Source organism: Sparus aurata, chromosome 7 (genome assembly GCF_900880675.1).
Source record: "Sparus aurata chromosome 7, fSpaAur1.1, whole genome shotgun sequence".
Taxonomy (NCBI): domain Eukaryota; kingdom Metazoa; phylum Chordata; class Actinopteri; order Spariformes; family Sparidae; genus Sparus; species Sparus aurata.
In genome coordinates this window covers 10599216-10626750 of record NC_044193.1, presented here as the reverse complement: position 1 = coordinate 10626750, position 27535 = coordinate 10599216, and the positions used below count along the sequence as shown (strand labels likewise).

General features: G+C 44.0%; 1 protein-coding gene across 6 annotated transcripts; it reads left to right on the top strand.

Moving 5' to 3' along the window:
• The first annotated feature begins 515 nt into the window (after window positions 1-515).
• dvl1a (dishevelled segment polarity protein 1a) lies at window positions 516-27535 on the top strand. 6 transcript variants are annotated; one of them, XR_003984669.1, is made up of 17 exons: window positions 516-1026; window positions 6132-6201; window positions 9451-9572; window positions 12171-12289; window positions 16892-17030; window positions 18125-18218; window positions 18374-18443; window positions 18550-18689; window positions 19224-19300; window positions 20501-20568; window positions 20859-20936; window positions 21055-21189; window positions 21797-21964; window positions 22085-22300; window positions 22563-22612; window positions 23341-23379; window positions 25423-25556. XR_003984669.1 is itself a non-coding variant. In XM_030423266.1 (16 exons), exons 1-15 carry the CDS (start codon window positions 857-859, stop codon window positions 22571-22573), a joined length of 1677 nt encoding a protein of 558 aa, XP_030279126.1. In that variant the 5' UTR covers window positions 516-856; the 3' UTR covers window positions 22574-22612; window positions 25423-25534. The 6 variants fall into 6 exon arrangements, 5 of the variants coding, with proteins under 5 accessions (XP_030279126.1, XP_030279125.1, XP_030279127.1 ...); XM_030423266.1 differs by lacking the exon at window positions 23341-23379 and having other exon boundaries at window positions 25423-25534; XM_030423267.1 differs by lacking the exon at window positions 22563-22612 and having other exon boundaries at window positions 517-1026.

The window sequence follows — 27535 nt, the reverse complement described above, 5'->3', positions numbered from 1 at the left end:
TTTTATCAGAATATATTATCAATGCATTTTAATGAGTTGAATAACAGTAACTCACTGTAGTAATGAGAAGAAATAAAGAAGAAGAAGAAGTAGAGGAAGAACAAGATGAAGAAGAAAAAGAAGAAGAAATAAAGAAGAAGAAGTAGAGGAAGACCAAGATGAAGAAGAAATAAAGAAGGAGAAGAAGAAGAAGAAATAATAATGAAGAAAAGAGGAAGAAGAAGAATTAAAGAAGAAGTTAAAAAAAAGAAGAAGAGGAAGAATAAGAAGAAACAAAGAAGAAAAATACAAAGAAGAAGACGACGAAGAAGAAATAAAGAAGAAGAAATAAAATAGAAGCAGAAGAAATAAAGCAGAAGAAGAAGAAGCAGAGGCAGACAGTCTCCAGGCTCTATATAACTCCAGTCCACTTCCTCTTTGTTCCGTGTTTTGTCCCTACTGTACAGTGTACTGTATATGGGAGCGTGTTGTGTAAGGTGGGCTCAGGCCTGCGCACAGCCCAGACACGCCACTAGATGACAGCACTGTCTCACCAATTAGCTTGTGAAAAAAAATAGACCAGCAATATTCCAACTCCATATCGCAAGGATGTGGACTGTCCCTTCCTGTTTTAGTGCCGAGGGAGCCACCGTACCGACTCACACCGGAGCAGGAATACAGGCGCTCACAACGCGATTATGTCTGGATCCTCGCTGTGCTCGTCAAATACACGAAGCTGTGTTTTCCACCGGGGGCTGTGCTGGCTTATATATTAGGGAATGCTGTTATGTTATTCTACGGGTAGCTGGTAACATAGCAGGCCTGTTTATTGCGCTGCCAGCCCTTGTTCCTTTCCTGTGTCAATGATTGTCCTCTCATGGCGGAGACTAAAATCATATATCACATAGACGAGGAGGAGACTCCTTATCTGGTCAAGCTGTCCGTTTCTCCAGAGAAAGTCACCTTAGCGGATTTCAAAAATGTCCTCAACAATCGGCCGGTCAACAGCTACAAATTCTTCTTCAAATCGATGGACCAGGATTTTGGGTAAGTGGCCACCCGTCTGCGATTATTATTAGCCTGCTCGTCTGGCTCCCCTCGCTGTTTATCATCGCACAGCCGCAGCAGCAGCAGTAGTAGTAGTAGTGTATGTTAAAATAATAATAAAAAAGCTTATCGCCAGGCTGTGACGGGGTAAAAAAAAAACAAAAAAACCCTTCACATTGTTCCATGTGTGCGGGACTGTATAGTGCCATGTCTCGTCTCCATGCTCCTGGCACCTGCTCATTATTCCAGGCTATCCTGTGCGCAGTGGAGGAGACACACGAGTGTTTGAAGTGATACCAGATCTGTCCAGAGCCCCTAATGACGCAGCCCTGCATGTATTAACACAGAGCCAGACCCCTTGTTCCCCCTTATTACTGTCATTGCATTAACCCACATTAACGTCAGCAGGTACAATAACCATGTGGAATATATATATGTATGAACGTGAGAGGCATGTTGACAAAAGCGTCCACATGTTCAGGTCCTCAGCTTTTCATGTTGTCTTGCTTGTTTGACTTGGTTTTAGTAGCATGGGAAGTGAGGAGGTGATCATCAGAAAATGGCTTTTTGATAGATAAGGAAGTTCTCTACACACACACACACACACACACACACACACACACACACAATGGGGCTGCAGGTGAATCCCAAGGGACCGTGTCGGCCACAAAGCCAGTTGGTTGTGATTATCAGATACAATCATGTAACCACCGTTTGCATTTAATTGCCCCAGAGGAGCAGTCTGTCAAAACAACGCTGCACCCTCAATTATTAATGTCGTATTATATCCTGTTTCGTCACACTAATGCCCCGACAGACTCCTTTTGAATGCAGGTCTGTTGGTTAAATAGTGGAGAAAACTTTAACGCGGCGTCCCCAACAGTCCAGTTTGCAGGTATTTAGACGTGTGATAGACAGTACTGTCATTAACTCTCCTCAGGAAAGAGAGAAATTCAATTATTACGCTTAGAATCTAGTTTCAGCATCGTTTAAGGAACATAATATTACGTTATCAGACATCTTTTTTAACCTAATGATTGACGCGTGCGCTCATTTGAAATAAATTGCTCTTATTGTTTATTCATTTTTCCTTTTTTCACGGTGAATTTAACCCCCAGTCACAGTCACTTGGAACTACCTCCTCCATCCACTGGACTTTTTAAATAATAGAAATATTTCCTCCCTCTTTCTCACCTTCCTTTCTCTCCCTCTCCGTTCCTCTCCCTCTTGTGTGTAATCCTGTCCTGATTCTCAGGAGTTACACCGAGTCTACAAAGCTCTGCAGCTCTCTTGGTCAGCAGGATCTACTTGTATCGGGCCTCTGCTGGGAATGACATATTTGTGTCAGCGCCTGTTTCTCATTCCAGTCTGAACAGTCATACATGGGCGCACACACATTCATATCTAGCGCTGTAGTCGCTTAACACGACTGGAGGAAATGCAGAGGCAGGCAGTGTCTTTCGAGCCGAGCGTCACACATTTCCACTGCAGCCTGACCTTGTGAGGGAAGCTGGCTCTTCCTGGTGGCAGGCTAGGCCTGGTGCGGCGCTTTGTCCCCAGCCCCGGCTTCCTGCCTCTGTTGCACTGCAGGCCAGGCTGCTCACTGGGCCTCAGGTGATCAACAAGCAGATTATGGAAACAAACAAAGCATGTTTGCTTTCTCCACATGGAGACGTGGCTTCGTGTTGCTGAACACACCGCTACAGCAGGCCGGCCGGCTCCTGCATGTGCAACAAGAAAGCATGTTAAATTACATGCAGAAGTGGACACTGACAAACGACTGTTATTTCCACATAGGGAAGATGATAAAGGAGTCTCCATCAGCATCCGCGCCTTTGAGTTAAGGTTGAATATTCAGGCTCTGAGGGTGCCGTATGGTACTGGCACAGTATGGAAGCAAACCCAGTCAAAGGCACAGAGGATAGCAGCGCTTTGTGGTAGCCATGCTGGCTGTACTGCATACACACAGACAGTATGGCTGCTGGAGAATTAGCTAGGGAGGAATAAGACTGCTGAGCAGAGAGGGAAAACATCAAATCCCTTGCAGTTATAGACAGTGTTTGAAATGTAAATGAGCAGTCAGTGCAAGGTCCTCTGTAGTAGACCCCCTGCCATGCAGGAAAAACCAGCCATTTTCTTAAGGGACTGCTGAACTACATTTGTGCCGGCAAAATCGGGTCTTTAAGCGATGGCCACAAGAAATTGATAAATGGTTTGTCCCCAAAATGCCTCAGCTTACTGCAGCGAGCAAGTCACATCGGTTCTCCCTGCAATCGTACGGAATCGCGTCACACAACAGAGCGCAGCGAATTATACGATGAACGTTTCTTTGTGCACATTTCATACCTCGGTTGTTTTTCTTTTTCGGTAATATTCATTCAATCATCAATATTCATAAGGCAGGAAATTAATTGAGGCAGGGTTGTTTTGAAGCAACCCACTTGGCTTTTTCGGAGACTTCAAGGTGATGATACGGCGTTTTGTCATCGCCACTGGTGGTGAGTGGGTTTGAGACCTCACTATAATGCAAGTCACAGAGGCACTCTGGAGCTGAGGATGCAGCCAAGCTGAAGGTCTGAAAGAAACAGACTTGTTTGTGCCTTTAGAAAAGAGGGGGGCTGGTAGGGGAATCTTTTTTTTTCTGCTGAGGAAGTGATGCTGAGCCCCTGTAGGACAAAAATCTGCAGCTTTTTTTTTTCTTTCTTGCACAAATTCACCTCCGCCTCACCTCGCTTGTTTTTGCTGTTTGAGGACGGATTTTGAAGGTTATGCTGCATTTGTGCGTGGTAACATTAGCAACACACTCTTAATGTAATGGTGAACACACTATATTTGTAAGATAGCGACTTTATGAAGGGAAAAACTTCTGACCGTTGTTATTAAGATGCTTTGAAAAATCACGGTTGCAGCACCAAATGCGACAGCAGCAGCATGAAAGCTGTCACTAACAGCTTTCTTGATCGTTTAAGTCAAATGTAGCTGTTTACTGAGTCAGACTCCGTGTCACATTAAAGTCTACCTTTTTGCAGTCTTATTTGACTACAAATATTTTGCTTCCCCGTTTATAGGATCATTAGCGTCAGCCCACCGAAGTCCTTGGACGGCCGGTCGGCGTTGGCTCGCTTCTTCCTGCCCTCGGTTTCTGGTGTGGGCTGTAAACTAGCCGGCCCTCCTCTGTCTCTCAAAGCATAAACAAACACGTCTAATCTTCCCCAGCTACACAAATATCCCCAGCAGTGGAATATTCAGCGATCACCAGGGCAAATCTTGTGTCTTTATCCTGTGAAATCTGTTAAGACCTATTTAAGCTGTCTGCTGTAAGATGTCAGATCTGTGACAGCAGCCCACACCAAGACACATGCTCCTCTAAACAAGGCATACGGTGTGTGTGTGTGTGTGTGTGTGTGTGTGTGTGTGTGTGTGTGTGTGTGTGTGTGTGTGTGTGTGTGTGTGTGTGTGTGTATATGCATGTGTCTGTATTTAAGTGTTCAGGGTGGAACTAACACTCCTGATATCAGATGGAAGCTGAAAAGAATGCGGGCCGTGGATATTTTACCGCATGTTAAAGACGTCATCTGTTATGATTGGATCGGTTTTCTTGGCTCTTCTGGTTTCAGTTCCTCCAACAGACAGAGATATGTTAAAAGGATTTATTTTGTGCACGCCAGTTCTTTTCCGAAAATGGAAAAATACTGTAAAATTGTGGAAACAGGCGATCGCATTCCCGTCAAACGTAGGAAAGAGGAACCGCCGCTCGTATTTTATTTGTTCGGGGGGCCACTCCCACATCCTCACAAGTCACCTTACAGCTGCTCGCGCGGCTCGAGAGGCAGAGAGGATGCAAACACTTCCTACCTAACAAGCAGCCGGCAGAGTCGGCCCTCGCCTCCCTCCCTCCCTCTCTCCCTCCCTCCCTCCCCCTTCCTCCCCGTGGTGGAACAGGCCGCAGCAGCAGACTCTGTGGTCGTCAGCTCCAGCCACAAGGCTACGTTATCTCCGTCCACCACTCCCAGCAACGCAGCTCCCTCAGCAGCGGGGGCACACAAAAACACGACCGGCTTGGCTAATCATTTCAGTGGCGGAGAAGTTCTGGCAAACAAGAAGCGGAAAAATAAAAGCTGTAAAGTCACTGTCAGAGACACCCCTGCGTAAAATCTTCTTAGGCTTTCCTGCTGCTCCAAAGTCGAGCCTCTCCCCTTTCATGTACCGTGTTCAAAGCCAAGAAGCTAATGTGAGATCTCTTCTAAGTCTCAGAAATGTGTGGTTGTACCAAGACTGGGAAAATCCTCTGCAAAAAAAAAAAAACCCACCACAAACAAACGTGCACGAAGCCGCGCAGGGACTCAATAGTGGAAAAAAAGCAGTAAACATATCATGGCGTTTTCACCCCAAGTGAGAATGTAAGGTGTTTGCACGCTCATCTCCCGTGTCCTTTGACTATTGCCCCGGGGGTTGATCTTCGTGTCACGAGCCTAGCAGGTGCGGCGACTGTTTGCAGCTGAACTGTGTCCCAGCAGGTCAAAGGGTAACTGGGAGGTATTTTCGTAGGGAGTTTACAGCCAAAGACGAACACACTGCGGGAGGCTCAGGCCGGATCACTCTATTAATAAACCCTCGTGGGCCCTGGCACCCTGTTGTAACAGCTCCGACAAAAACACAGAAAACATTCAGACAGACTCTATCTATCTGTCTATCTATCTGTCTGTCTGGCTATCTAGCTGTCAGTCGGTCATAGTGAAACATGCACACCTGTGCAGATTTACTATTAGAGCTATTCATTACTGATTTATGGCCCTATCCTTGCCAGGTTGAGCAGCCCTTATCACGCTGTTGTGCTTAGTGTTATTGGACAGACAGCCAAAACATTAATAAATCACCGATACAGACTCCGAGAGTGTCATCAGTGCTGCTCATTCAGTTTTACGCCGTGCTGGCGAGGGGCGCAAAGCCTGTTGAAAAGCCATGTGAAAAAAATTGGACTCACAAAAGAATCTGTCCGAGTGTGTGTGTCGACCAGGAGCAGATGACTGTGTCCGGTCTGTAATCGTGTTGACTCTTGTGTCCTTCTCCCGGCCTGACTCTGAATCTGTCTGCCTGTTCCCCAGGGTTGTCAAAGAAGAGATTTCCGATGACAACGCCAAGCTGCCCTGCTTCAACGGGAGAGTAGTGTCCTGGGTAAGTGAGATGGATGGTGCAACCCGTGCCGGATGATGTAAATGTTGGCCGTGTAACGCCTCCACAGAGCTTTTCCAACACTCTCCACCTTGACCTCACTGTTCTGCTGTGTTGTATAGGTGCGAGCGATTCCATTACATACTTAACTGGGCGACTGTTACGAAACGCAATCAGAGGTAACCGAGTTCGACGACTTAAAGAGGAAACATCCCACCATCTAGTGTAACCGATCTGATGTGTCGATTACCCTATTGACTGGCGCAGCTTTATAGTGATTTGTAATTATGGAAGATGAACAGTGCTGCGAGCCAAACTTTCCCTCAGGGACAATAAAGCATGTTAAATCAAATCAATCTGTCAAAGTCAGGGGAGAATTTACATCTTAATCATTGTTCCGTCATACAGAACAGAAGACACGGGACGCAGCTCTGCCTTTAAACATCGACAGGCTGTACCTTTCTTTCACTTGGTGGCTCTTTGTCCTTTTTTAATAACAAGCCGGAAGATAACTATTGTACTTTATTGATTTCTGTTTGGAAATTCATTACTTTTGTTCCCTGCCTCCACAGGGAGGTCAGAGGTCAGAATCGGTGACACAGTTGTGGCAGTAGAGTTGTTAAGGACGGTCGCACTCAATATCACTTAAGCAGCGTCGACCCTCACCACACCACACTGCAGCTCGGTGACCGGTTAGCTCGCATTTATGCAACTGTATGATTTATTTCCGTTGAATTTGTCAGAATTAATCCACACCAGATGCTGCAGAAGGTCTTTAAACCAGTGGCCAACGGTCATGGAGAGATTTCTTTCCATAGCACTAACATTTCAAAGGAAAAAAGTTTTCTGTGTTTGCCACTTGGATTAAATTTTGCACATTAAGCGCCCAATATATAACATTGTTTTTATTACACGTTATCAGTAAGCCTGTGATGTAATTAGCAGAAGTATGGCAGTTTGTGATTCTAGCTATGTTTTGGCCGCTGCGAATAATATGAACTTGAAAAGCATTGCTATCAGCCGTATCCAGCACGGTACTAATTTGTGTTGGATTGAAATCAATCAGCATTTCTTTTAACTTCATTGACAACGATAAATCTCAACAACAATCGCTCCAGCAGTCGTTATTTCTGACTGCTTGAAAGTTAAGGCAAAGCATGAACTATTATTTCCTCAATCTAAGCTGGGGCGCTGCTGCATATTTACTAACTTTTGATATGCTGATTTACTTTTTACTCCGATGTGTTTAAAGAGGCTCTGTGGGACTTCTGTGTTGTGCTTGAAGGCGGTAGTTTTATGATGTTGCGGGACTCTATTTCTAAACTAACAGTAGCTAATGTTGCTCTCTGTTAGCAGAGCGGAGAGACATGGAACTGTCATGGAAAATCCGACCCGTCCTTCTCAAAGAAATCCACAGTCCAGCAGCATTAACAACTAATACAAATCGTCCACAGGCTTGTGTTGGCAACCGAGAGCGAGACGGCGAATTTCTCCTTTTTTTACATCACATTACAATTGGCTCGCATATGGCAAATAAAAAAGTTTTTAATACATGTAAATGTTACAGATTGTTAATTAGGGCCCCTTTAAAAACAAACATAATATGTAGTTACTTATGTCATGAAATTTGATAACAAATCTTGGCGTACTCATTTGCCCAAGGCACTACTGAAGTACACAACTACTGTAGCTATTGTGGCTGTTAACCTCAGGCTATGAAGACATTACATTTTGGATAAATCTTAGCAGGGTAGAGAAATGCTACATTGTTTATGTGTTTGTGTTGATTAGATTTTTTGGGTGAAAGTACATAAACTGAGGTATCTAGAGTCAGAAGAGCTGCAACAATTAATCGTCAATTTTGTTTTGCCAATTTTTTTTACAAGAAAGTAAAAAAAAAAAAGATGCTTCTTAAACAAATATTTTCCACTTTCTTTACTCCTCTATGGCAGTGAACTGAATATGTTTTGGTTGTGGACAGAACAAGACGTTTAACGGCATCACCTTAAACATTAATTGACATTTATCACCATTTCTCTGGCATTTCACAGATCAAACGACTAATCAGTTAAAGTGACAGGTTAATCGGCAATGAGAATAATCTTCAGTTGCAGCCTGAGGATGCACTGACGTATTGGATGTACTGGAGCGGATACTGACCACATTAAGTGGATCAGCATTGACCAAACAGGATCGATGGACATTAGTTTTTTCATCAGTGTCATCATAAAATGTAGTGTTTCCACTGACGGTTACGTTCATTAAGAGACACCAGGCTGTTCACACCTCTACAACCAACCCTGGTCTTATATCACATTACGACAGTACACATTGTGGTAGATAGAATTTAAACTGGGGGGGAATAGAACAGTGATATCAGATCAGGAGTCAGCAATAAGAGCAGAAGTCAGATTAATGCACCCCAAACAGTACAGTATGGAGGTATTTTACCCTCTTCATACTGTCAAACCCAGAAAAAAAAAGTGTTTTTATATCAGGCAGTTTTCCATAAAACTGGAGAATCAAAGACGAGAGCTCAGACGTCTGCTCGTTCTTAATGTGTTCCGCTCTCAGACAGAGAGCTAGTCAGCAGCTCACAGACACAGAGGGTGATAGAAAATGTGAAAAAAAACACATTCCGACTTTGAAAATGGAACATAAAGTGGCCCACAGGGCTCATATAAGAATCTAGTGACACCAGTGTGACACCTGTGAGTCCCACAGCTCGCATTCGAATAATCATAGTCCATACAGCTGTTAGTCTCCCCTGCGGCTGCCTGCTTTGACTTTCATTATTCTGGCTCAGATGAAAGGAGAGTAGTTGTATCTACGGGTCATCATCATATATCATTCTTTGCGCTGACACTTAACTGAATAAAAAGCAGCAGGGGTCTTTAAGGTTTCTCTGTTTCTCGCGGTGTTTCTCAAGTCCTTCACGCGACGCCACAAGTCATATCCGGGCCTCTGTGCAGCATCTCATTCCATCAACCTCTCCTCGTGTGTACTTGCACACAAGATGCGCCTGCCACTGGTGCCGACATCGCCGTGTTTGTTTATCTCCGAGTGTCGCAGAGAGTCTGTCGAGGTTGTTTTTGATCTTCTCTCGCCTCACAGTGGGGCCTGTTTCATCCAACAAAACATTTATTATTGTTTGTGTTGCTCTCAGCTGAATATATCTGCTCCCTCTGAAGAATCTTTCAGAATATATCTGCTCTCTAATGAATCCCTCCGACTTCCGTCTCTCTTTCTCAGTTGGTCCTGGCAGAGAGTGCCCACTCTGATGGCGGATCTCAGTGCACAGAGAGCCACCCGGAGCTGCTGCCTCCTCTTGAGAGAACAGGAGGCATCGGAGACTCGCGGCCCCCCTCCTTCCAGTAAGTTGGCTGATCGCTGCGTGGCATACATGCACAATTTCACACATGTGCATTAGCCAGATGTATTCATGCACACAACCCTGAGCTCTGGGTGACCTTTTTTATTTCGCAGCATGCCATATGTGCTAATTAGAATGTGGAAAAGCTCATCTGAGGGATTGTCATCTCTGGCTCGTATGGGAGGAGTAGGTGGTCTATATGCCTCTCTGTGAATTATGGCATGAAGTATGTGCTAAAGCTTCAGTGTGGGAGCATGCATGGGTGTGAGTATTTTTCCCACTAGAGTGTATGTTCCCTCCCGCCCACTCAACCGTGGAGTAAGGCGTTAGTCCGCTCATCTATGTAAACATGATGCGTACGCTGCCAGTGCTGCTGATTCTTGAAATAGCCTTGACAGCATACACATCTTCAGGCAAATACTGGCTCTCAGTGAGGCCCCCATTGTATACGCTCACTAAGAGCATTCATCCATACTCGCTTAATAAAGGCGTACGTGGTCCAAAAAAAAACAGTGGGGCCTGAAAGCTCGCAAATGGAGACTTTCCTGACAGCTTGATGACGGTTACCTGAGCCCTGTTTTTGATTTCAATCTGGCAGATTAGAGAATATGACTGCACTTGCTGAGGAGAAAGTCCCAAGCTAAATATAGCTAAAAAACGCTGGGGGCAGTGGGGGTTGTTGCCATTACCGGGCTGGAGCAATATGGCTGAGGCTCTATATTGAGAACATGCAATCTGTCATGTCTCTGTGTATCTCTTTATCCAGTGTTTGACATCTCGGCTCACATTTGCCCTCTATGGGCCGCTCCCCACTGCTTGGCTGTCAGCTGTCCTGATGATTTTATTGTTCCTGGCCAGCCTTCACTAGGACTATCGCCACCTTGTGGTGAAGAACAGCAGTGTGCCGGCCCTCTTACCCCACGTAATTCCCCCCCTCCACTCTCCCTTTCTCTCTCCCTCTTTGAGCCAGACAGGCAGGCCTTTCTCTCAGAGAAACAGCGTGGTGAATTCCCTATAGCAAACCTCCTCTCTTTCTGAAATGAATCCAGTCTTCCATCCCTCTACCTCTGTCTGTAAATAGCTAGAATATTATTACCACTTCATTTCTCTTTGTGCTTTATTCATGCATTTCATGTGTTTGTCGGCGTGAATGGCTCTATTTGATGAGCACACAGAATAGGTGTTTTGGGCTGAGAATGGACACAACTGATGTGCCTCTGCCTGGTAATCCGGATTACCAGACATTAAAAGCACCCATCTCCATTTCCCAAGAGGGAGGGGGGGGGGGGCGGTGGCGATTGGCAGCAGCGAGGAGAGGGCGGGGGGTGGAGGGGGTTGAAAGGGGGTGGCATTTGTTCACAGCTGCAGCCTAGCGCCTTGGATAATCTCCCCCCGGATCAGCAGGTCTGCCGCCCGCCTGGTCAGCAGCCATCGACAGCCTGACAGGCGTCCACCGCCACATCAATCATCACACTGCCTCCCAATCACTACCGATAGTAATGCATCCAAACTATGCATCTTCAGTCATATTTGCACACACGCACTGACCTGTGCGGGTGAGTCCCGGCCCAGGTGCACCCATTAGTACTCCGGAGCAGAAAGCGTGTAAGCATGCCTCATTGAGCACTTTATCCCGCTGGGTGAACACAGCAGACACAGCATCCTGTCTGCTCGCGTGTTTTTAATTTGCATTGATCATACACACACTGCCGCTGAGGTGTGTCAGAGCGTTTTTCTTGACTATGTCTGTGTTTTGTGCCTCTTTATGTTCTGTTTATGACAATAAATATGACACCGTTTGTACACGAGCACCGCCAGCGAGTGGGCATGAATGCATGAATGCGCCTGCAAGCGAGTGTGATTATTCATGCAGGTGTAAAGTACATGTTGCACACATGCCTAAGTGTGTGTGACACACCGACAGGGTTGAGTGAAGTTCTCACCGTCTTCAGGTTTCTTAGGTGCCCGGTGGCTGTGTAGGTCCCTTAACCCCGGTGCCTGAGGCCACAGTGTCTCCATCCCTCTGACAAAATAACAACCTGCCCTCCAGCCTCTCCAGAACCCCCCAGACTCCTCCTAGACCCTGAGCGCACAGGCCGGCGTATTGCTCAGCCCACACCTGATCTACCACTTCTCGCTTTTTTTATGCAATCTGTCATTCTCCCCTCTCTGTCTCTCTCCCAATCACGCTCCAGGCACCATCTGGGCTTTCAATAGGTCTCATTAATGCCAGTATTGTCCAGAATGGCTCCCTCTCAGGGTATCTGGTCATTAATGACACTTAGTGAAAAACACATCACATACCGCAGAACAATGAAACTGCTATTTTGGCCGGAGGGATTGAATTTGAAACAGAGTCACAATACGAGTTGCATATTCCCCTAAGGCTGAATGGCAGGCAAACAGATATTATAACAGACAGGAGTATATTGTAGCTGGGGATTATGTTCAGGAGTGTCGGTCGCAGGCTGCCTGGCGAATTCATTTGAAAGACTTTTCTGTGAGAGAGACCGAGAGCGTGTGTGTGTGTGTGTGTGTGTGTGTGTGTTTTGTGCATCATTATGAATATGACTGAAGTTTTCCAATGTGTGTATCGCAGTGCCAATGCGGTGAGCATTCGAGATGGCCTGGACACCGAAACGGGTACGGAGTCTCTCCTGAGCCACCGCAGAGAGCGAGAGAGAGAGCGGGCGCGGAGGAGAGCTCGAGAAACTGAGCGTGAGTATTATCAGCCGGGAACAGATGGATCCTATAAATGCAATTATCCTGTCATTTCCAAGTTATTACATTTCAGTTCCTCTCACTCGACTCCTAACTGTCTTACTCTTCACAAGTCATTCACTCACCCTCCCCTCCCCTCTCCTCCCCTCAAAAAAAAATTTGGACAGACAGCAGACATGTATGAAAAAATAAAAAGGCCCTCAGGGTTCACGTGGTGTGCGTTGAACTTTAAACACATGCATATCTGAATTCTCAGAAGGGTGAAGAAGGAAGGAAAGAGGAAAGAAGTGAATAAGTTCACAGTGTGTCAAAGTTTTTCTGGAATTCACTGTCTTGCCCAATAATTGTCCTCCTTCTGTTTCCTGCGTGCGGCTCAGGTTTATGGTCAGAGGCTGTTTTCCACTCAGCAGTCACACTCCGGTCTTGTACCATGATTATACCCTGTCAGACTATCAGAGGAAAGTCTTTTGCTGCTATTGTTGGGTTTTAAATGCAACCATTTACGGATGAGAAATAGTTGGGATCTGGATTTTTAAAAGCCCCCTCATTGCCGTTATCAAGTGCAAACGCATCTGCTCCACGGTTTTGGTATTTGACTGCAGTGTTTTCCATTCAGATCACTTTGGCAGAAGGTCTGCTTTCTCCTGGCTCCTTCAAAAGAGCTGCTCTCCTTCACAGGCTCCGTGTTTTTTTAATATGAGTAGCCTGCCAGCCAGCATCGCATGTCTGCCCTGTCCGCAGCAGAGAACAGGGTCTACTGGTGCTGCAGGAAAAAGGTGTGCTCGCTTATCAGCGCCATCGTACCTGTGATATTTTAAGATATCCGCTTCATTCTATTCCTGCCCTCGCCACACAGACATTGTGGCACAATGAGTTGTTTTTTTTATGGCAGGAAGTATTAAACCAGTAGCTGCTAATGAACACTGTCTACTTTTTCCTCCATCTTTCCTCCCTCCGCCTGGCGCTTTGCATCCTGCACTCCAGACTCATTAAGCAATTAGCTCCGCATTGCACAGCATTACATTGAGGTTGAAGAAATATCTGTAACTCTCTCATATGCGGGGAAACAGATTTATCTTCATCCCAGCAGAATAACCGCATAATCATATCCATTGAATGCATCACTCTCATGTATCTGTTAATGGCGTTAGTGCTGCACTGATAAGTCGACTTATTCATTGTTCAGTTGACAGAAAAATAAACCAACTTTCCTGAAAATCGATTAATTGTTAAAGGATGTTTTTAGGCAAAATTGCTGCTTCAGCCTCTCAAATGTGGAGATATTCTGCTTTTACATGTATATTGTATCACGTTAAGCTGAATATTTCAATTTTGGATTAAAAAATTGACATTTTTTAGACTAAACAATTAGAGCTGGAATAATATATATAATGATGGATTGGATTTTTATGGCGCTTTTCAAGACACCCAAAGCGCTCTTACAGGGTTGTCCATCACAGATATGATGGTATCTGCTATGTGTTGACTGAAAGACATATTTTCATATTTTTCACTGACAGTTGTTAAATTGTTCAACTTAAAATATCCTGCCTTCGTCACAAATCTTCGTCACTAGTGTTTAATAACCATATTTGAGAATTTCAGGGATCATTTAAAAAAAAACCTATAAAGTAAAAACTGAGAAAATCAACTGACATGTAAGTATTTTAGTTTGTAATTCTCTAATGTCAGTTTGGCATGAGCTCAAAAAACGGCGTATCAGTCGTATGCAATAAACAATGCATTGATTCGTCTTGAAAACGGGCAGCAGATTAACCGAGAATGAAAATAACAGTTAGACGCAGACCTGGAGTTTTTATGTCTTCGCTCAAGACATAATGTTTGCACTCAGGTTCAATGTTGCTTAAGTCAAGGAGGAAAGATACTTTCAAAAAGTCTTTATCATGGAGGCTGAATCATTTAAAAAGCCAAACGACAGGATGCAGCCTCACCTATATAGTAGACATGGCTACATGTATGAATCCAGTCTATGAATCCAAAAAGCATCTCTTTGGTTAAGTTTACATATTTTCTCCCCTCGGTCTGTTGTTTGGTTCCCTGATGAAGACTTTATGATCAAAACATGTTGGATTTAAAAAAAAAATATTGAAGCTTTTTAATGTTTCCTTCCTCATTTGATACATTTTCATGCATACGGAATAATGATCATATCATACAGAAAACAGAAATTCTCTCTCTCTCTCTCTCTCTCTCTCTCTCTCTCTCTCTCTCTCTCTCTCTCTCTCTCTCTCTCTCTCTCTCTCTCTCTCTCTCTCTCTCTCTCTCTCTCTCTCTCTCTCTCTCTCTCTCTCTCTCTCACATACACGCGCGCACACACACACACATTTCGTCTGTTTCCTCACCTGCTACTTTATTAGCTGTAATTAAGTGAATCCATGAGGGGAATTGAGTGTTTTGCAGAGCAGTTTCATGGCTCGTAAATCTAGCAAACAAGACCCCATATAATGCAGTTCAGTTTGGCTGTGTTGGCTCAGCACTTGCTGTCACAGACACGTGGCCTGGATGTAAAGGCATATAAAAAAGGTGCGAGTGGCCCCACCTTTTTACCTCCCAGCCTGCAGCAGCAGCAGGAATTCCCCTGTCACCTTATACACGCGCTTCAAGTGATTTTGTCTCAGTGTGAATGCTAGATGTTTTACAGCGATCAGTTAAAGTGGTAAAAGTATCCCTTCGTACATTCTGTCGGTGCTGTGGCTGTTATGAGACTGAGAGGATGATTAATGCAGCATTTGAACCTTTTTAGGAGGGTGAACACGTATTCAGGAGTTACGGGATATTGTATAGTCAGTTACTGTATTGTGGCAGCGTGGGAGCATTTAATAAATGCAATAAAGAAAAAAGCATTTCCATTACGTTAAACAGCAAGGATGTTCAGCGCTGCTGGGATTGAAGGTTGAGGTCAGAGAAGACCTGGCTAAGCCAAAGCACTTATGCTTGTATTAAAGTATTAAACCAAAGCACGAAAACAGCTGGTGAAAGTAGGAAAAGCACCAAAAACACATTTTTGTGTCACGCAATGCTGCTAAAGGCGGTCAGGCTTTCAATCACCTGATGGTGTTTTCACCTGAGGCAGAGATGGGAGAGGACAGAACATCATCTCAAATCCCATGTTATCTCTGTTTTGTAGAATAGCGTCACCTGATTGGTCGGACACAGATTAGCAGTCATTCTATAGTAGTGTGCAACAGGGGGATGGGAGGGAGGAAGGGCGGGGGAATACTTTCTCCCGACTCTCAGCTCAGTTTATCTGTGCGTTGGAGGAAGGCACACTGACGGCTGTGGTGAGAGGGATTTGTTGTGTTACGATATTTGACATTTGAACATGTAACATGATTAGATGTGGGTTAATTTTTTGGTTAGTTTAATGCAGGTATTTCTTTTAAAACAGTTCCAATGTTGTTAAGCAGAGATAGTTAAAGTAGGAGGTCTTTTGTTGTGTAGTGAGCTTTTATGTGTTGATGTAGTTTATGTAATGTAAAGAAATTACCAATTCGAATGTTTTTACATTTTGACTTTATCTGATGAGGCATTAGAGGGGGGCATCTGATGACATTATTTATTCATTTTAAGGATAATAGTTGATGAAAATAAATCAGACAGCCAGCCTATCTTTTAAATGTGAGAACTTTTGAATGGGTCACTGTGTCCAAAGTTTCACATGTCTAGTCAAAAAGTGATTCACTCACTTCTTATTTTCTTCCTGCCCACTCTTCAGACTGTTTCTATTCTTACTGCCTTTTTTTTCACTGCCTCTATTGTAGATAAGCTGTGAAGCCTGTCAGCAGCCAGCCGGTGGGCAGAGACCATCTGAGGCTCAGGTTTTGTAGAGAGCTGCTAGCACAGACGGCGCAGAGCACAAAGGCACAGATTTCAGTCTGACTCGGTGAACCTGCACACTCGTTGTTTTTGTTGTGTTTTCTCTGGTGTGGCAGTCCTCTGAGCGTGGGAGGAGATATGTTTGAGTGAGTCCTGACAGTGGATGTCCCTCTGCTGATTGAGTGCTTATGCGCAGCTCAGCTTTCATAAAAGCAACGCCTGGGCGGAGTTTGCGATGGGAACAACCACATTGCTGGAATGTTTTGCTTGCTCACGCCGCGTACGCTGGCTGCCACGCCCTCTTCGCCTTAGGAGACCTTTCCAGCCAATCCGCTGTTATCCAGAGACAGCTCCGCCCCACTGGCAATGTACGTATGGAGATGGACAAGGGTGGTCGCACACTGCTGGGAATTGGAAGAGTGAATTTATGTCATGTCATGTATTCAACACTGATTGTTTCTCCTTTATTGACATGTATGTGTTGCTCCGTTGCCTTGAATGGCTGAAACCCAAGTTCCAATTTTCAGTTCATGTTTCTCGCAATGCTGAAGTCATCAAGAGGTGCGAGAGAACAAAGATCCTCTGTTGTTTGTCGTCACTGCTTCTCCGATAATTATGATCTTTTTCTGATACCGCCACTCTCACTTCCGCTGACTTTCCTCCCCTCCCGGGTGCTCCCTCTTGTTCTGATGCGACCTCACGGCGAGCAACGTGACCTCCCTGTCTGACTCACTGCTGCTCTTCCTCTCTTTCTCTCTCCAGTCCCTCGCATCAACGGTCACTCGAAATCAGAGCGCACTGCGAGGGACTCAGCCATGGGTTACGACAGTGCCTCGGTAATGAGCAGCGAGCTGGAGTCCAGCTCATTTGTGGACAGTGAGGAAGATGAGGATGCCAGCAGGTAACATACTACGTATCATCAAAAGCGATTTTTGGTCTATGAAGGCACAATTTTTTTTTCCTAAACAACTTGACACATAACACAATAATATCTCTGCAGTGAATGCCATTTGTGTGAAGCACATCATTTTATTGTCTGTCATGAGAGTCTGTCAGGGTGTTCATTCCCAATAGGTCAGATGATCCATGATACATTTTTGCATTGGTTATGGCTGCAACTCACTACTGATAATCAATTATTTTTCTGTTGCCTAATCACAAAATGTCAGAAGTTAGTAAAAAAAACTGTCACAATTTCCCAAAGCCCATGTTGATGCATTCATATTACTTGTTTTGCCAGTCCAAATGTCCAAAAGTCCAAAGATATTCAAGTAACAAAGATATAAAACACACCAAAATGGGAAATCCCTCAGATTTGTGAAGCTAGAATTAGTCAGTGTTTGGCAATTTTTGCTTGATAAATGACATCAGTTATCAAAACAGTCTATTCATTGATTAACTGATTGTTTCAGCTCTGGCTGTTGCTAATCCACCAGCAATTCACACTGCAGCTACATTTACTTAAAATCAGCTACAGAAGTGAATAAGTCATACGATATAGCAATTACAGCAATTAGCAGCACAGTAGATTTACTGTAACTATGTACCACTATACTACTAAAACAAGTGTTAAACATTGTGAGAGGGTGTATAGAAAGTCCTGACTGTAGATATAGTCAGGATGCATGAGAGTCCTGCACTCAACCCGCAAAGCCACACCAGCGTGTTTAAAAAGGGATCTTTGTAGCGTTCTAGTGTTTAGACATGATGATCCTACAACAACATGATATCCGCGATATCAGATACGATGTCAGCTTCTTTTTTTAGGAGAACATAAACCAACTTACAGACACTATATTGTTGATTAGCCTGCAAGTGGGAAGAGGCTTATCAACACTACAAAGTTTAGCTTACAAAGTGACAGAAGAGTTGTGTTTTACCGCAAGTGTTTCCTTTTGTTTTGTTGTCCTACTATATAAACCCTCTTATCCCAATATCCTGTCTTTTTCTTCAGTTCCTCGTCATTATCCCCCCTGTTTTTTGTCTGTGTTTCAGGCTCAGTAGCTCCACAGAACAGAGTTCCTCTTCGCAGCTGATGCGCCGACACAAGCGCCGCCGACGGAGGCACAAAGTGGCCAAAATAGATCGGGTGAGCGCCTCTAAGACACATCACCGCCCCTGCTGAAATCGAAATTGACATGGCGCGTGTGAAACCAGATGAGAGCGCTGATTGATATCGATTTTATGCCACTCTGACTATTTCTGATGTGCTTTACTTGTTGTGTCCTCTTCCTGCCTTTCTAGTCGTCGTCCTTCAGCAGTATCACAGACTCCACCATGAGCCTCAACATCATCACGGTCACGCTCAACATGGGTAAACCTGAGGCTTCAAAGATATGATTTGATTTATAAATATGTATATAATGTTTTTCAGAGCTGATGCTGTGCTTGCTCTCATTTCTTTTCATTCTCCGCGACAGAGAAGTACAACTTTCTGGGTATCAGTATTGTCGGTCAGAGCAACGACAGGGGAGACGGCGGCATTTACATCGGCTCCATCATGAAAGGAGGAGCTGTAGCTGCCGATGGAAGAATAGAGCCTGGAGACATGCTCCTTCAGGTACACCTGCAGATACTTCTCTTTTTTTCATCGCCGTTATGAAGACACCTCTGCTGCTGCTTTTTTGTAAAGTCTGAAAGCTGAACAGGACGTATAAAGAAACGACTGTGTTTCCATTTGAAGTTTTGTGGCCTATTAATAACCTCAGCGTTGCATTCACTTCCATTACGAGAGTCTTTGATACGAGTCGTAATTCTGCCTCTCCTTTTCCTTCCTGTTCTTTCCTCCCTTTTCATCTCTGCGCGGCTACACCCTCCAGCAAAACGCACGATGCCTGATTACAATTTGCTGTCATTGCCCCGACATTCATATTATAGGTTTTATATTGTTTACCGTGTTCCCCATAGAAAGCAGCTTAGGATTTGCAGGCATCTGAAGGCATGTGAGGCACAGCAGAGATGAAAAGTGCATAAACACATCTGAGCCCCTCTGCAGAGCCTCAAAATAAAATTTTTCGCCATGAAAACATTGTGCAATTGTGTCATGTCATTTGATTTAACGAGGTAATTGTATTTGCTGTTGTCCGCCAACCAGGTGAATGACGTCAACTTTGAGAACATGAGCAACGACGACGCTGTGAGGATCCTCAGAGAGATCGTTTCCAAAACTGGGTAAGAACAGCTCGTCTCGGAGCAGCGACTGAGCATTAGGATTGTTTAACTCTCTGCAGCAGAAGATTATCACATAGAGAGCATAACTTAGTGTATGTGTGGTGGTAATATTACACTCGAGACTTACATTTAAATTAGGCGGCGTGCTTGTTGGGTATTTAGAGGATTAAAAGAGTTAGGAGAGCCCATTGAGGAAATCATAACTGTAAAATACAAGCATATCCCTTGAGTTTATCCATTTTTGCCAAAGCAGTATGTTCGTTGCTACGGTAGATTTGTTGACTTTTCAGATCCCTTTTGTGGCTTTTTATAAAAGAGGACAAGTGACTCTCTAAGCTGACATCAGCTTTTCCCGTTGCTGTTATACCAGTTTAGAACAAGCTCTTACAGTAAATGTAGCAATGTACTTACAAATACTAAATATGCATTAACCTGGGGTGTCATTTAAACCAAAAGCTCAGTGCACAAATGAGTTTTTTTTTTTTATATAAATGCTTAAAATAGGTGTTTGACTTTTTCCACATTGCCAGGAGATGAGCTTGCCTTTCTGCTTTTTTTCCTTTGTGTGTCACACTTGTCATCGCAAATAAGAAAACATCAGATAAGGCTACATCAGGAGGATGTTAAAAGGTGTTTTAAGAAGTCTGAATTTTCTTTCTTTCCGGAGCTGACAACAGCAGTTGTTAAGGCGTCAGACATCTCGCTTCTGTTTTAAAGTGGTCAGTAATGTGGTGTGGAGAGTAATCTGTTAATTCCTGATGTTTTATTATATGTCTTAACCACATTTTGCTCATTTGTCTTTAAAAATATAACGTGCAACATTTCCACGATAAAACATCCAAGAACAAGTACACCTTAGTCCTATATTTATCAGAAATGTTTCCAATTCTGTTCAAACACAGATAATTCCGTCAGTAACGTTTCGATGCATTTCATTTGGTCGCTCGTTGCTACAACTTCCCAGAGAGAGTCAGAGAATGAGGTCTGCACACGTGACTAAACATAACATGAATAAAACGCTGCACTAGATTTTCATCAGAAATGGTGGGTGTTTAACGCTGAAGACAACAGCTCCCGTGATCCAACATTAATTGCATCTTTTGTTTAGACCTAGAGACCCTGAGCAGCCGAGATTACATACCGTGAATTTAAAAAGATTTTTTTTTATTAAAACTGATCTTCTGTTTGCTTCCTCTGCAGTCCTATTAGTCTTACTGTTGCCAAATGTTGGGACCCGTCTCCACGAAGCTACTTCACCATCCCACGTGGTAAGACAAACCCCAGTACTATATTGCAATCACATACATACTTATACTGATTGAATCTAGGGTCTAAGGACAGAGGCTGTTGTTCACTGTACAGTTTGAAAAGCCCACTGAGGCAATGTGATTGTGATTTGGAGCTGTATAAATGCATATTTTACTAAATTATACTTATTTTTACTTTATTTTACATAAGAAGCAGTGTAGCTCATGTCCCTGATGAGGTTTGAGCCAGACAGTGTTTAAACTGTATCTTTTATCAGAGTTGCCTTATGTGTTTTGTCGCATTTGTTCAGCTGAACCAGTGAGACCCATCGACCCTGCAGCCTGGATTTCACACACCACCGCCTTGACAGGCCCTTACCCACACTATGGTAAAGACAACCAACCAACACCTCCATCACACTCTAGAAACATCAACACTGTTTTAATTAACTTCACAACTCTTAAACAATTGAGAAGTTCCACTCACAAACTCCTCTCCCACCCCAGAGTTTGATGACCTGCCTCTATCTGCGAGTAAAACAGACATGGCAACCATCGTCAAGGTGATGCAGTTGCCAGACTCAGGCCTGGAAATTCGAGACAGGATGTGGTTGAAGATCACCATCGCCAACGCCGTCATAGGTGAGAAAAGCTGAGCCCTGTGGGCACACACAAAACTAAAAGCAAACCTGTATTTACTGTAAGTAATGCATGTACTTACTGTACATGTGTGTTTTATGCAACTACTATAAATCCTGGTTGTGTCTAAGAGGATATTTGCTTCAGTAACTTTACACACCAAGAAATGAAGGATAAAGAAATTGATGTTTATTGACCATTACATTTTTTTTTAAAACTGTGCACGCTTGAATTACAAATGTGAAATTTGAGACGGAAATGGATTTAATCTGTAATCATATACCAGCTTTTCTCAAATCCTTTGTTTGATTTCTTTGAAACCGTTTCTTGTTCTAAAATAAGATTTATTGCAACTCATTAACACAAGTTTTTTTTTTTTGGTGGTCTAACCATAAAATCTAATTCTGAGCCCTGAAAATAATCATGCACACAGCAGTTTTGGCATTAATTTCACCTTCTTTATTCAAGGTTCTTGCAACATCGTGCTGCCTCTCTACATGTAGCCACTGTGGTTGTTGCAGTTTGCATGTTGACAGTATTTTTAGCATCTGCTCAACACATTAGAGAAGGAGACCTCATGTCTGTTTGTGTGTGTTTTTCGCTGTGTCAGGTGCTGACGTGGTCGACTGGCTTTACTCCAGAGTAGAAGGATTCAAGGACCGGCGGGATGCGAGAAAGTACGCCAGCAGTCTGCTGAAACATGGCTACCTGAGACACACCGTCAACAAGATCACCTTCTCCGAGCAGTGCTACTATACCTTCGGGGACCTCTGTCAAAGTACGGCCGCTTCCCTCAGTGTGTCAATAATGCCTTTCCACGCGTATGGCTTTTTAAATTTATGAATAGAAGGATTGTGCTAAGTCACTCCCTCTCTGCTTCTGCTTTCTCTCCAATAAGACATGGCATCACTCAATTTAAACGAGGGATCCAGCGGCGGAGGCTCTGAGCAGGACACTCTGGCACCGCTTCCACCCACCAGCAACCCCTGGCCCCTGGGCGGGCAGCCATACCCCTATCCTCCCTTTCCCTCCGCCCCCCCCAGCTTCCCGCCAGGCTACTCAGACCCGTGCCACAGTTTCCACAGTGGGAGTGCAGGCAGCCAGCACAGCGAGGGTGAGCAATGAGAAGGAGGGGCAAGGCGGGCCTTTGAGTTCTCCATCAGCTCTTCATTAATTAATGTGTAAATAATTTGACTCAACATGCAACATGGCAGTCTCCCTAATCTCAGTATTCGTGACATATGACATCACTATTAGCACGTATCTGACTCATGCTAATGTTAGCTTTTTTTTCGGCTCACTGGGCAGGAAACTGACATTGGATTGCTTCTTGCTTAATGAATGTGTATTTCTAAAACACGTCCTGTATTGTCAAGGTCAATCATGAGCATCTTGAGTCACACAGCGGACAGCTCTGCAGTACTGGGTGTGTACATGACAAAAACAATCGGATCAACCATGTGATTACAAATCGCCAGCTTGTAATGATCAGCGCCGAGTCCATCCCTCCTCATCAGTTTCTCGAATGATCTTTTTGTTCTCGTTTTGAATCAGTGCTTTGTGTTGCCGCTGCATGTTTTTTTTTTTTTTATATCTGCATTGAGGGAGAGTGGCGCACCGGGGCGGTTTTTCCACAGTACATAAGTGGGTGGCTGTGAAAGTGTGCTTGTAATACGCTTTTTTAAAACCAGACAGTCCAGACAGATAATGGTAAGTTACTTGTTACCATCTATCAGTCTAATTTCCATTGTTTTAAGTGATTCATCCAGACATCGTCATGTCTTGCTTTCAGCCGGTTGTCACTCTTTCAGTTGGCTTAACTGCAACCCCTTGAAACGTGGAAGGACAGAGTTGACAAAGATAAGACTAGTCATGTGATGTGCTTTTTTCAGTAAGTCGAATGGAAATGGTAATTATGTGTCCGCCTGCTTGTTTGAATGAGTGCATGTGTGCATTTTTGAAGCGGGCAGTTTCTCCATAACTTGAAGATTTGTGAAATTGGATGACCACGAGAAGACCAAAAACACAGCCATGGGTGTAATATAAGCTATGACGTTACGGGGCCAGATGCACAGTTAGGTTAGTGTGGGAAGGGTCGGGCTGGGAGGTGTGTGTAATTCTGTTGTTCCCTCTGTTTCTGCTGGGCAACGTTAGACTGAAGGAGGAGGTAGTCCCAGGACACTGGGGGAACCGGTAAGCCTGCTAACCCCCTCTCCTCCTCTGCTGCTCTCTCTCTCTCTCTCTCTCTCTGTCTTTCATCCTCCTCTCATCCTCTTACTGTCTTCCTCTCCTCTGTCTCTCGTGCTCAACATTCTCCACCTATCATTCTGTGGCTTTAAGGTTTTGGTTTTTTTTCCCCTCCGCCCGTCCCATGCATCTTTTCTCCGTTCCGTGTGTATCCCGTGTGTGACTCTCCTGACAGTCCATTCTCCCTCTCTGCACCTCTGGGCATGCATTCGTACTGTGCTGGGAGGTGCATGATGCAGGATGATCACTCTGGGGCTTGTGCTATCATTCTCACTGATAGGGGGCGATCATGCACCACTTTTACCCAGTACTGTTGGGCTCATCGTGGAAGGGGAGGCGTGGAATGTGTGATTTTGCAACCTTGTGGTACCCCTGTGTCAGTATGCATCGCCAGCACTGAGACATTAAGCTTCTTTTAAAATAAAATAACAACCATCATTAATAAATGGTACATCTATAGTTAATTGAACTTTAGTGTACTGTAGTTCATGTCGCTCCTAACAAACAATGAAATGCTTTACAAACCATCTATTAAGCAGTTGTATATCACTAAGCTCTAACTGACGTCCATAATGATTTGTAAATGTTAATAAAGACAGTCTTTTATAGATGAACAATACAATCTAGATGGACATTATAAATCAGATAATTTGATAAAATTTAAGATAACATGACAATAACATTCAGTTGCACGAAACCCACTGAAATTTTGCAGTTATGCCAGAAAATCAAGGGGATAAAATGAAAATATAGTTTTGTAGAATGGCTACGATTACAATAATGTGATAATAAAATACAGATTAAATTAAAAACATTTATAACCGCTGGATGGGAGGTTAGAGGTCAAATTTCTGAAATGGCTAAATGGTGTAAGAGTATTGATTTTATTAGGTGCTGTGGGAGTCAGGCGCACTAAAAATGAACTGCAGTCATTCCAAGTCTGAGCTTAACTTGTGGAACATGTTAATTCACACAATATAAACTATCAACAAAGGTTAATTTAAATATCATCTTACCATTTGTTAATGATGGTTATTATAAAGTGTTACCAAACATTGACAATATAATAACTTAAATAAATGTTCTTTTCTGTGTTGTCCAACTTAGTGCTGTGTAGCAGCGTCTCTCTGATGCAGGTGTATCATGTTTACGTTGAGAATATGTGAATGTTTCAGTGTCCGTATGAATATCAGATGACGCCCATGGTGTTAGTCACTGCAGGTGGAGCTTGGGGAAGAAACCTTTGAGATAATCATGTTTGCCCTTGACTGCTGACTTTTGCTAGATTGCCTAAGGAAATATCTTGTCACACATTAAACAAAGTGCAGTAATGTGTCCAACAACATTAATGCATTCATACCGTGGGATGTATAGTGCAGTTGATGACGGCTTCATTAAGCTTTACAATATATTTTGTTTAATGTGTGACCTACTGACATTTATCAGTAGCTAAATAAGGGGGTCTATATCAGCTGTGTCTGACGAGCTAGTGACTGTTGCTGCCTTCAAATGGAACTTGTGAGCTTGTGGTTACAACGTGGAAAGTTGTGAACATGATACAGTGTGTTTGGTGATCAAGCGGTTAAGTCATGAGAACAGCTTCTAGGCAACAGCTTCTAGAAGCCTCCTCGGCTAACAGTCTAGCAAGCTAGCGACGAAGTCACATAATGCTGGAGATGCAAAAGCATAAAATAGATGAGGGTATTGGGAAAATCCACATTTTCCTCAGACATATTGTAAAATGACAACTAAAAAGTAACATATTAACTCACCATCCGCAGAAAAATGAACTTCTGTGGCCATAAAAAACACTTTATCTAACATGTAAACTTTGGGAGTTTTCAGAAAATTTCCACTTATGAGGTCATGTATAAAGATTCTTCTTGTGACCGTGAATAACCCTGACCCCATTTGAAGGCAGCATGTACATTTAGTAAGTGTACTCGTAGGAGGCCAAACTAAAATGTCAGAGTTTGTCTTCCTCAACAGGAAGCCGAAGCAGTGGATCCAACCCCAGTGCAGGCAAAGGGAGACGTTCCTCCCCACAGGAGAAGGGTCAGAGGTCAACATGCAGCGAATCAGAGCCCCGCGTCCGTGGAGGGAAGCGCGGTGATAGGTCCGCCAGCCAAATGAGCCACCACAGCCACACCATCTCAAGTCACAGTCACGCCCGATCAAGCCTCAGTCACAGTCAGTCACACAGGAGCCACACTGTCTCACAGAACAGCCACCCATCCTTCACTTACAGCCACGCCCCCTTCACCCAGCCAGGGCCAGGCTCGTGTGCCCACAGCGAGCGGAGCCATGCCTCCTCCTACGGCCCCCCGGGCTTACCGCCCCCTTATTGTCTGGCCCGACTGGCCCCTAAGACCTCGTACAGCAGCAGCACGCCCCCCGGAGCCCCTCCTGGGAGAGAGTTAGCAGCCGTTCCTCCTGAGCTCACCGCCAGTCGCCAGTCCTTTCAGCATGCTATGGGCAATCCCTGTGAGTTCTTTGTCGACATCATGTAACAGGACAGTGCCTTTAAAACTCATGGAGCACAAAACAATTTTTTTTTCCCCAAACTCCGTCACCTCCTTCTTCACTCTCCTCTCGATCCTTTGTCCTCTGACTGTCTCCAAGTTTAGAATGTAGACCCTGCCTGACTGGCCCTCCACCTACCCCCTGCTATCTGTCTATCCTCTGATGTCTAAGCAAAGGAATACAGGCAGCAAGCGCACAACAGGAGGGAGTCCTCTCACAAACACAAGCAAGGGTCCTCTGTGGCTGAAAACCCTCTTCTGTATTGACGTGACGTGTACAGTTTGTGAAATGTGAGTGGTATTCAGTGTGGTGATTTTTTTAAAGCTGCCACGCAGACATTCCTCGGGAGTGTGTACTCTACCTAGGATATTTTCCGTTCTGCAAGACCTTTAAGCTGGCTGGGCCCTGGATCTCAATCCCCCAGACCCAGACCGAAAACTACAGCCCGCACTTACCCGCACCCGAACATTTCTCTGGGTCTAGTACTTGGAATCGATCTCCTGACTCGTATCTGTGCGTACAGATAGAATTTAGCAAGTCACACCAAACCTCTTGCCCCGCTTCCTTTCTACTGTGGCATTGCCACCAGCTTGTTTAAGCTCTTACCTGCCAACTACTAAACGCTAACCTTGACCAGTTCACGATTTGTGGATTACTTCTACTTCATAAGGGAGGCCCCGTAGCCAGCCATTAGTTTAACTAGGCTGCATATTGCATGACTGTCTCAACTGCTTTAAAGAAAAGAAATTTTATTAATACATTTTGTTTAAAGTATTACCATTATTGGGAGGAGGTGTTACCTCTTGCCAATGTTCTAAAGGAAGAATCCGTACACTGGATGATTTTTTTGTGATGTTATTTATGTGATCATGTTGCATTGATGGTATCTCTGACAGACAATCAGACATCATCATTTGTGAATCAGTGGCCTGTTGCCACTGTCCAACTGTGCTTTGTCGAATGTATCATTATTCCTGTTAGTGATTAAGAAACCCTTACATTCATAACACTTTGGTTGGATAAGAAAACCAACTTACAAACAGGATTGCAAACAGTGGACACACAGCCACAGCTGTGAAAGTGAGCTCAAAGGGGTGACATGAGATGAACCAGGATGCATCAGAGCATCACGGTCATTTATGAACTTCCTTCCTGAGCTTTGATAAAAAAAAGTCAGTGCGATAAAAGCCAAAGCCTCGCAAACGTGTGGTGGTTATTTCTCAACAATGCAGATGCTGTCTATGATGTAAAAACTCCTTTATGAATATCATTTGGCACTTCTCATTTTACATCTACAAAGTGACTTCAAGGGGAATCCTGACCTTCAGATTCTGATCTCCTTGCAAAACAATGGCAAACCCCTGTTGTATCTACCTAAAGTTTAGTTACAGGAGGGAAATCACACACAGACACCAGTTTTATGAGCACTTTTCCGTTTTTGTCTCTCCCTCCCCTTTAGTATGAAACACTGTTTGCAATCAAAGCTTTCTCTTTAATTTTGTTTCTTTACAAAAGAAGAATAAATTGTACATAGAAATTTATTATATATATGAATAAAAAATATATATGTTAAAAACTG